This window comes from Crassostrea angulata, chromosome 3 (genome assembly GCF_025612915.1).
Source record: "Crassostrea angulata isolate pt1a10 chromosome 3, ASM2561291v2, whole genome shotgun sequence".
NCBI lineage: Eukaryota > Metazoa > Mollusca > Bivalvia > Ostreida > Ostreidae > Magallana > Magallana angulata.
In genome coordinates, this window is record NC_069113.1 from 56,048,554 (window position 1) to 56,059,956 (window position 11,403).

Genomic DNA, 11,403 nt, shown 5'->3' on the forward strand with positions numbered 1-11,403 from the left:
AACATCGTTATCTCGAACTAGATGGGACTGTTTAAATAGTTCGAGATATCCGAGATATCAAGGGTGAAATACTTTAAAAATAAGTGGTTGGGACTTACAAATCACTTTGACATATCCGTTGTATTCGAGATATCGGTGTTCGAGATACCGAAGTTTAACTGTAATAAAAACACTACCTCTGTTTATGCATATATCCGCCTTTACCAATTATTCTTATTGTGTTTGTTCCAATAAAATATTTGTATTTGTTAGCAACTAATTGACATATGTGCTAAAAGATAACGGCATGAAAAGCAAAGTCTGTTAAAATCTCGATTTATTCAGCCATGGAAGATGCACCAATTTTAGTTGTTACTTGTGCAGAAACAACTACAGTATAATTGTCAAATAACTATTAAACATTAAAATGAGAGAAAAATTAACTAATTAGGCAAGCTCAGCTCAGACACCCCACCCTCCTACATTAATTTACACTGCTACTCATATACTGTGCTTTCATCAATTAATATTCAATAAATATCAATTTTTGGGCATTTCGTTATTGTGTCAATCCCTTGAAAGATAAGAAAAGATAATTCTGGGCCCTTTTGGGCATACAAAGATGATAACAAAGTATTAAAAAAAAATATAAAGAATACAACACCTACACACACACAGAATGAGAGAAGGTTACTTAATGATCATTATATAAAAGAAGAATCTTGACATGAAATGTTCTATGAAGTGCAATTTTTAATAACAAATTGTATTGAATACAATAAGAATCATAGCACACAAATTTACACATCCTAGAGACTGTGATTTTTATTAAATTTGCAATAATTGATGCCAAATTAAGAATATTGATGGAACCACAGTAATGAATATTAGCAGGGTAATTCGCATTAGCTGCAATAATGTATATATATACCCTCTCCGATTTTTTATATCTGATGTTAACTGGAGAAAAAAAATTTCAGACAAGGCTACATTATTGCAGCTAGGTTTGAATTAATTTAACAAAGGGGCATACAGTATATGCAACTCCTGAAAAAAAAATCATCATATCAAATCTTCTTTCAATATGCACATCTATACTTTTGTCTTTAACAACAACAATATATAAAGATCAAAAGGGCCAAAATTCTGAGAAAAATACACTGTAATTGAATCATAGTAGACATTGTGTAAAAAACCTACAAAGTTTTATGAAAATATGTGCAGCACTGGTTTAACAGGAGTTCCACTGAAAAACTGTTAACCACTATATTCAATACCGGTATATGGCCAACATTCGCGGATCAAAAGGGCCAAAATTTCCCAGAAAAATAATGAAATCAGAATTTCCAGGAATTATGAACATATCACTTTTGGTCCCAACAGATTTTTGAAATTCTGTGCAGCCGTTTCAAAGGAGTTATTAAAGCTGACCAAAAAAAACTGGGCTGAATTACTGATGATTAAAAACATTAAACCCCTTGCAACTTGTTTCCTGGGGTATAATTACCGGTACATGTCCAGTACTCATGTAATTGTATGTGAAATTTTTTTACATGTACTAGTAAATTTTAGAAATAGAAAAACTTTCACATCTACAATACCAACAGTTCTCTTTCTTGATGGACTGTTATTTCTTCCACAAAATTTTCAATCTGACATTTGAAATGTATTACAGTTTTCTGAACACACACCGAACATAATACTTGCACAATAATTAGTATTACATGTATATACATGTAGGTAAAGATGATTAACCCCTCTGACAGGCTTTGAATGTTTACAGTATACTGTGACGAATGTTGGTATTATTATTACCCATGCCAAGTTCAGTTATCTTTTAGGCACATGACATATAAACATTATAACATGTACAATGTATGTACTTCTTGAGAGCATCTCATTGATAACAGTCTTGTTTTTATCACAGCAATTATTTCTTCAGAACTTTTAAAAGGTTTCACCTGAAAAATAAGAAAAAAAAGTTGATAAATGTTGTATTAAACATTAAAAAGTTCACTTTATGTTTTTATTTTCATGCTTTTAAATGTAAAGGATGTCAATTTGTCACCATACCTAGTTGATAATAGCTAGTAAATTTAAATAAGGATGAAATGTTTATGTTCTATTGAACTTGTACGGCAAGTTTCGACTGTATTAAAAAGGCAGGTGAAATTTCTGTATATCTAAATAAAGTCATTGGTAAATAAAGTAACAACATTATTTGCGCAATATTTGTATAGATTATCTAACATGAAATAAAGTGATGTTACAGATTTTATATTTCGACCACTCCAGTTATTAAAGAGACATGGTGACGGAGCAGTCTTTGGTCCCCCTGCAGGGATCTCCAGTCAGGTGCTTTCTCCACTGAACAATCTAGTGCTGGTATTCAAAGTGGTACATGTATGACCATCACCCACACAAACATTTTTTGAAAGAATACAGAGACAAACATGTAACTTTGGCAAAGTTTTTCTTACAAGACAGATATTTTTGTGCATCATCTAAAATGGTTGCACAGTGTTATTGTATGTCTTAATTTTCTTCTCCATTACTTTTTGATTTCTATATAATACTCTCCGTTGAGTGGTTTATAATTATGATTAAATAGACAATAGTTTATGCTGTAGCTTGGTGGGAGAAATAATGAATGGACCAGACTGGGATTTGAACCCTGGCCTGGTCCATCATTATTTCTCCCATCCCATTACATTTGTTGATGTGCAACCTATTGCAACCTATTGAATTGACAGGTTAAATCCTGTCAGGGAAGATCCTGGGGTGATCTTTGAGGGCAAAAATCATTTAAAGGGGGACTGGACAGACTGGTTGAATATCGCCGCCAGATAGCTCAGTGGGTACAGCACCTGACTAGAGATACAGGGGGCCCTGGTCCATCATTATTTCTCCCTTCCAGTTACAATATAAATTAGCAAATTAAAATGTGTTTTTACCAAGTGTTTTTCACAAATTGTTTTCTAAAACTTACAAAGAAACTGCACGGAAAATAATGTTATGTTTAATATAATAACCCTGAGACGTCTACTAAAAGTACCCCTTACCCAGTGACCCTCTGCTCTGGGCCTGACCACTAGAAACTAGTGAATGTCACTTATCTTCAACAGAATACAAATAGAACTCCTCATTGCTTCCTTTTTGATCAGCTAGAAAATTAAACAAAAGAGATTGATAATTGATATCATACTGTGAAAATTATGTCATTAATTGAACTCTTAAGGTTTATTTCTGTTAATCATTGTGACCAAATTTGCAGTACAGAAGTTGTATTTATGGTATGTTTCTGTTGTCTCTTCGGTGTATCTATTGTCCAACCAGTGTATCTGTTGTCTTTTTAGTGTTTCTGTTTTCTCTTCGGTGTATCTATTGTCCAATCAGTGTATCTGTTGTCTCTTCAGTGTATCTGTTGTCTCTTCAGTGTATCTGTTGTCTCATCAGTGTTTCTGTTATTTCTTCGGTGTTGCTATTGTTCAATCAGCGTATTTGTTGTCTTTTCAGTGTATCTGTTGTCTTATTAGTGTATCTGTTTTCTCTTCGGTGTATCTCTTGTCCAACCAGTGTATCTGTTGTCTATTTTAAAGTGTATCTGTTGTCTCTTCGGTGTATCTATTGTCCAATTAGCGTATTTGTTGTCTTTTCAGTGTATCTATTGTCTAATTAGTGTATCTGTTGTCTCTTCAGTGTATCTGTTGTCTCTTCGGTGTATCTATTGTCCAAATATCAGTATCTGTTGTCTATTTAGTGTCTGTTGTCTATTTAGTGTATGTTGTCTATCTAACATCTGTTGTCTGTTCAGTGTCAGTTGTCTGAGTAACTTCTGTGTTGTCTGTACAGTGTGTGTCTGTTGTTCCCCTTTCTGTTGTCTATGTAATGTATCTTATAAAGTCTTTCTTATTTTTCTCATGTTGCATTTTATTGATAAGTCTTAACCTGGGTTATTTTTATAACAAGGACAGGGGATCCTCATAAGATATTTTTGCTTTTTTTTAATTGGATTGTACCTGTGGACATGGCCTCTAAAGCTTCAGAATGGGTTTTAAACTCAACAACAGCTGTTCCATTTTGCCACAGTCGTATACCATCAGCAGCCGACAGATGGATATGAATAGGTTCACATGGAGAAAAAAGCTGTAAAAAAAGATGCAGGAATATCAAATGTACATGTTTGATGAAACACCAGACAATGTTAACCATACCCCAGGTGCTTGACAACAAATACCTTTTCAATGTATAATTTTCCTAGGTCAGATTTACGACTGTGCACAAACACAGCATGAGGGGGTGACATGGTAAATTCTGGCACAGACATTTTGTGATCCACTTCCAATGCATCTGTTGGATAAACATTAATATACCTAAAACAGAGAAATCAGAGATTAGTGAGCTCCACATATATAATGCTTCACCTGTTATTGAATCAAGTCATGATTAAATGTCACAGAATATGTTGCAAATATTGTAGATATTATCTGATAACTTACCGTGAGCCCATGTATTCATTATGTCTAGTTAAGGCTTTTTCAGCGATTTCTTTGGAGGCAAATTTGACGTAGGCTTCTCCAGTTAAGCTGGCATGTCTCTTGACTGGCTTCATAATTCCATGAGGTGCAATTTCAAACCCTGAAGACCAAGAACAAAAGTTATTTTTCATAAGTCGAATACCCCTAGAAACAACACCTCTGAGAGGTCATTACTTTGCCAACAAGTTGACATTTTGCAGCCTAATATTAGTGAGGCAAGGCTTAATATCCCATTTGGGTCCTGCAAAAGTACCCATTAACAGTTGAAAATTGAATTACTAATTGTGTACACTGAAGTATTATATCCAAGGAAAGTTTGCCATCTTTTCATTATCTTCAAATTTGCCCTCATAGACTGTGCAAAATTGAACATACATTGTACTTTTATAAACCATTAATGAGCAAGGAAAAATTAAACAAAATTTTCAATATCATCTAAACAACTGTAATTTTGCCAAAATAAAAATGATGAGCAAAAATAACTCTGCAATAAGTACCGGTATTTTACAAGTGGTTATAGTGATTTTACCTGAGAAAAATGTGGCAATATCCTGTTTCGTGCAGCCAAAAGGTAGACCTTTAAGTTTGACCAGTGTTTCTTTTTCTTGAGGTGTAGGTGGGGTGTAGCCAGGGTATATTCTCTTAAAATCGGTTTCTTCCAGAACTGAAATATAGAAAATTTTGTGATAGTTGAAATAGGTTAAGGAGCAAAAACAACAAAAGACAACAAAATAGAAATACTGTAAACCAACTATAATTCGCAACGACCTAATTTCGTCATTTACCATAGAAAAACTGGTTTGCGGCTACTATTTTTCGCAAACAAAATGTAGACTGTGTGGAAAATAATATAACAAATATTAGTGACGACTTGGCTAATTAAAGTTGGTTTACTGTAAGTAAATTACTAAATACCAGTAGGTAAATTATAAAATACTAAATCTGAAAAAGTGGTGATCCCTCTGGACAACTTTAAGTCTATCCAATGTTTATTTTACATTTAATTTTACATTAATGTCCTGCAAATACACATACAAGTAAGAACAAAACATTTAACGTAGCAGGCAGACTTATTTTTGACCCAATCACAACTTCGCGGGCCTTTCCGGCAAACTCGGAAAAACACCTCGAATGTATTACCAAGGCGTCCATGACAACCCCCCTTTTTATAAAACTTGATATAAATACAACACATTTCATGATCTGTTGAGATGTGAGCTATTCTTCATTAAAGTAAACGATATACACTGAAATAAAACACAAAAGCGACATAAAAGACTGTCTAGCCGATACTTATTTTAATGGGAAGCGACTCCATTTTGTATAAAATTCTAAAATCAGGTGATGTTAATACATTCGAGGTGTTTTTCCGAGCTAGCTGGATAGGCCCGAGAAGTTGCGATTGATTTTTGACCTTACTTTCAATGTATCTGTTTCCAATCTCCCTCAGGTTGTACTTCTTAGCTTTAGCCAGGTCCTGTTTATTGATGTCCACAAAGCAGGTGCCCATTGTCCGGGCGTGTAAATGTACGCCGTCCTTTCCCCCCAACACATCCACATCTACAAACATCACAGGCACTGATCGCTCATTGTTAACATAAACACCAAAAAATAACCAAGTATTTCTAAATAAATATATTTTGCAATTTTACACTGACATTTTTTTTTTATCAAAAAGATGATTTAGCTACCCAAGAAGTACAATATTCATCAAGCCGAGGGCAAGGTGAATATTGTACTTCGAGGGTGGTTAAGTCATTGTATTGAAAAAAAAAACAGCATTAATTATTTATTATATGATTCAACGAAAAATTGATACAGACATAATATGAAATTGAGTATTATCTAGCAAAGATTTTAGTTTGAAGCCATAGCCGAACGCAATATTTCATTGGACGATCTATTTATAGTCCAATGTTGAGAAAATCAAATGTTATATTGACCTCTTAGGTCATATTCAGGTAAATTTAATGTTCTTTTTTTTCTAGAGGTTTGGGTGTCAGCCAATCAGAGAGCTAGGAATCAATCAATCATATAATAATTGATATATTGACCTTGTAGTTCTGTTGTTATAAACAATCATATAATAATTGATATATTGACTTTGTAGTTCGGTTGTTGTAAACAAATGTTCATACTTGGAACAACACTTTTCCATATTCAAAATGAAAGACATGAAAATCCATCTGGCAAAATTGAGATAGTAAACATCATGTCTGGTATATATCTCAGTACAGCCCAATTATAAATAGAGCTGAGTCCTAACACCAGAACCCCTTGCTATGGGTAAGGGATGAGGACCATTGCTAATGGTAAGTCACTTGGTAACCACAGAAATTGTTTAAAAAAGTGATAGTTCATCTACTTGTTCATAACAGATTCTAAATATTTGTCAGAAAAAATAATTATAACTAATCATAGAGGTCATTCTTTACCTTTAAAAAATCTGAGGACATCGGCAGCAGTGGCTTTGTAAGGCAGCCCTCTCAGCATGACGGTACATTTGTTGTTCTGTTGTTTATCTGCCTGATTCTCCTAGTAAATAAATACAGAGATATCAGGGGTCTATTGTACCTCTAATTTAGTTACAGTCATCCTGTGAGGTGGAAAATATGCATCACATAAATGATTTCACCCACTACACCATGATTCTTCTTTTTTATAAATCCAATCATAAAACTTCCAGCTGTCACCGCTGGTCACCATTTAGACCGAAGCTAATGGAAAACTGAATGCTGAATGTATTCTAATCAACATACATGCTTCACCCAATTAAATATACATGTACAGTAAAACACAGCTATAGTGAACACACTTATAATGAATTGACTCTTACAGTGAAGTGATTTTAAAACTTGATGGATATAACGAATTAAGCTTATAACAAAGCAAAATCGCTCATCCCTGGCACTTTGTTAAAAGCATGTTTTAATGTATATCTTACTCCGTCATGGGAGATAGAACACTCTATTTAAGATGCTCAACATATTCAACCACCTGGTATTTCATTATAAAGTATTGGCTTACATCTTAATCAATTCAAATATTATTGAAAGATAATTAACTATTATATAGTTTTAATATAATGAAACAAGTTTACTTTTTAATCCCCACCATTCAATATGATATTAATAGTGGTGATTGAAAAGGTAGACCTATTTCATTCAACACTTCCTTTCTGGTATATTTACTTACCGCTGCAAAGTTTCTGATAGGTGTACATGATCCACAAATCCAGGCTTGAAGTAAACCCTGAAAACAATATATACAATGTAGTTAGGCTGAAGATCATTGAGACGATATTTTATCCTCTATTCTACACATTTTAATCCTTCCTTCCCACTACAAAAGATTCATTTTACACAACGGTATGATACATTTGTAAACTAGTTTGTACAGTGCTGATCAGTCTCAGACCCAAACTGACAGAAAATAAATCCCAACTAAACCCTGGGTTTACTTTCAGGGTTACTCATGGTTTATTCCGGGTTTACTAAAGTGGAACCAGAGTTAACGCCAAATAAACCTAACGTAAACCCAGAGTGGACACAGAAAGTGACCCTGATCAGAAGTATACCCCTGAAAGCAGACGCTGTATGTATGTTTGGAATATACAAGGGGCAGGAATCACAGGCAGTAGGATGGTAAGATAAAAGACGGGTCTGCTTCACACTTCAGTTTGGAAAGTAAACCCCCGAGTAAACCCAAAGTAAACCCTGAATGGACACTAATTTTCAAAAAGCAAACCCAGACAAGCTCACTTTTGATCTCAGTCTCACTTTTTGACTATATATATTATTTATGTAAGAGTGAGACCTAGATCAAAAATCAGCTTGTCTAAGTTTTATATGGCCCTTGGACTAGGTGTAAGGTTGGGTCTGATTGGCACTGTAGTTCACTCATTTCCAGCATCCATTTATTATACTTTGGCACCTTCATTTGATAGATGTCAAATGGATGCTTAATGGATGTACATCATACTACTATGATGTACACTTCCCCCACCCCCAAGACAAAAATTGAGTGGTTCTTTGCCTCAACACATATTCTGTGCCCTACTATCAGGTGGATCAATTGCAAATTCTGGTAAAAAGCACCAAATATAATAGGCAAGGAAATACTGAAGCATAGGATCACATTTCAAACTCTGAACATAAGGTCTAAATTATAAGTCAGGAGACCTCACATTTACTAACCTATAATAACAATATGTTTATTAGGTTAACTCCTGCCTGGAGATGAACCTAGCCTAAGAATGATCTTAGAGGGCAAATGTTATTTAAGGGGGCCCAGGAGAAATGTGACAGTCAGACCAGTCTGTCTGTCAGCCAGATAGCTCATTTGATAGATCATTTGACTAGAGATTCAGGGGACCCAGGTTTGAATCTCTGTCTGTCCGTCATTAATTCTCCAATCTCGTAGAAAGAATAATCTTACCGTGACCAGGCTACGCTCAGGTCACAGTAAGAATTCATCGCATATACTTGCAATGTAGCAGCCGCGAAGCGCATCAGCTTCGCGTCGATTTTAAGTCTGTTAAAAATAATCTACATAGGAAAAATACATTTTTATACATAACAAACCTTTTTGAACATGCATATGTAGATAAGACCACAAAATATCCAATTAATGAGTCGTAACAAGGCATTCTGTTAAAATACGCGTTTGAATTTGCCTGCCATTTTGTCGGAAATCGCACTTGGAATGTCTCAGATTTTATCTTTAACATGGCGACCATAAACAGCGAATTTTCAAACGTGATGTTAAAAGTGGCAGCGACTAGCTTCGTTGCAAAAACAGTTAATGTAGTAATATGGGATTATAAAAGAGCAAAATTGTAGGAATTTGAGACCAATCATATGAAAATTGAGGCGAGATACAGTGCGATATAATTATTTTATTTGCTACAAAGCAAGTATATGGGACGAATTCTATCGTTAAATCCGGTCCGTAGGACATCTGTCATTTTAACGATAGAACATTCTATCTACCCATCCCCTTAAAGTGCAAAAGAAAATTTCATCAAGCTATCCTAAGGTCTTAAGAGAGAGATGAAAATGAGAAAAAAATTGACTAAAACAAATGTATTCTGTTAATAACAATATGTAAAAAAGAACCATGCAATATATGAGTAACCTTCAACACAAACTGACAAACACGTGTGGTGCATGTGTTGGGCTCTACCTGAGACTGACGTGTCAGACGCACTGACATTGTCCTTATCAATGACATTCTTCGGTTTAATTGTCAAACTCCTCTAGATCAAAGAAACGCGTTTATAAAATATTAAAACTGTCGTTGAAGAAAACTGAAAATCAAATACATGAAATTGTTTCGACTGTCACGCTGTTTTTGGTCATTTTTGTACACCGAACCCGATTGTAATGTGAATAAAAATAAAATGTAATCGCGGATCCGGGGCGGGTCCAAAAGATAATTTTGATTTCCATGGGGTTCGAGGCCTATGAATGTGAGTTTAATACGCGTTTCAATATTCCAGGGTACACCCAACCTCCCTCTAAATCCTGTCATTGGGAGCAAAAAATCTGTAATTAAGGAGGTTGGCTCCTGAAATAATAGTAATGTCAATCATCCGAAAACCACTTGGATATAAAGATGGGGACCTAAAAAGTTCATTTATTCTATTTGTGACCAATGTCACATGCCATTTTTTTTTAAATATATGGCCCCAAACAGAATTGATAATTTCCCTGAAACTTTTGCTAAAAATTGGCATGAAATTGATCATTTGAAGAAATCAAACAAATATTTATGATTTGAACTATTATTTAGTTATGATTTTAATATAGTACGAAGTTGAACACAGGTAGTGACTATAAAAGTAAAATCTAAGTCAAAGTTTATAACTTCTTGCTTTACGGGTGGCTTCAAAGGCCAGTACATAACACAGCAACAGATGTTAAAACATTTTGGAGTAATCAAATTGTAACGCAAATTTAAAAACAATTGTAGTAGTGTCATCTTTCCAAAACTTTGCATACAATTAGATATACATTTAATGTCTCATTTAAAAGTGAAACAAGTAGGGGTCACATCTAAAAATAAATTAGATATAGCTTGATAATTGACGCTTACTTACGGAATTTGTTTATGATAGGGATCATAATTATTTCTCTGAGTTGGATCTACCCTTTACGCCTTATCATGCTTTTTATTCTTTTTTTTCAGGAACAGATATGAGATTCATTTCATATGTCATAAATTATTTTGTGTGGAAAAACACAAGTTGTGTTTAATTCCATAGATCTATTCTTATTATCGTTGATCTAATTTGTTGATCTGGGCAAGTAAGTGTAAAAACACTTTAATGCGATTTTGGTAAAAATTCAGCAAATTAATATTTACATGCATAGTTAAAATATTATTTTAAAAAGGGGTAAGAAAAAAAAGTTTTATGAAGATATGATCAAGTTGAGCTCGATATCCAGTGCCATACTATCTATTAGGGATAATGATTGTGCATTGTGCATCCTGCAGATGCCAGGACGCCAACAGAGTGTGTCGTATGTACATCAGTGCAAACCGAGAAAACCTAGTTTTTTTATTGGAGATTTATTACACGTGAAAAGTTTATTTTTGGCTGAGCAAAGCGAAAGAAAACATATTGAAAGAACAGGTATATCTAAATATAAATCGGAAGGTAGTAGGCTAGCGACTTGAAGTTTCTGACCACTACATGAATTATTATCAAAGGTTTGGAATGTATTCTCCATGCAAACTCAGTAGTTTTAAGCAATTGCAAAACAGAATGTTGCAAATATATTGCAGCATACACATATACAGGAGAACAACAACGACTTAAGTAAGGCTTACTATAATATTGCCTGCATAGTTAAGGATAATCACCCCGAGTTCTTTTATGTCT

The 11,403-nt window shown here is 34.2% G+C and overlaps 1 protein-coding gene across 2 annotated transcripts; it reads right to left on the reverse strand.

Annotated features, from left to right (window-relative positions):
• Positions 1-298: 298 nt before the first annotated feature.
• LOC128177285 (heterogeneous nuclear ribonucleoprotein H2-like) lies at positions 299-9,868 on the reverse strand. Of its 2 annotated transcripts, none has more exons than XM_052843942.1 (10): positions 9,702-9,868; positions 7,713-7,769; positions 6,953-7,052; positions 5,937-6,077; positions 5,047-5,181; positions 4,479-4,617; positions 4,217-4,352; positions 3,999-4,125; positions 3,042-3,143; positions 299-1,940 (listed from the first exon to the last, which is right to left on the reverse strand). In XM_052843942.1, exons 1-9 carry the CDS (start codon positions 9,747-9,749, stop codon positions 3,088-3,090), a joined length of 939 nt encoding a protein of 312 aa, XP_052699902.1. In that variant the 5' UTR covers positions 9,750-9,868; the 3' UTR covers positions 299-1,940; positions 3,042-3,087. The 2 variants fall into 2 exon arrangements, with proteins under 2 accessions (XP_052699902.1, XP_052699903.1); XM_052843943.1 differs by lacking the exon at positions 9,702-9,868 and adding an exon at positions 9,101-9,186.
• Positions 9,869-11,403: the final 1,535 nt, after the last annotated feature.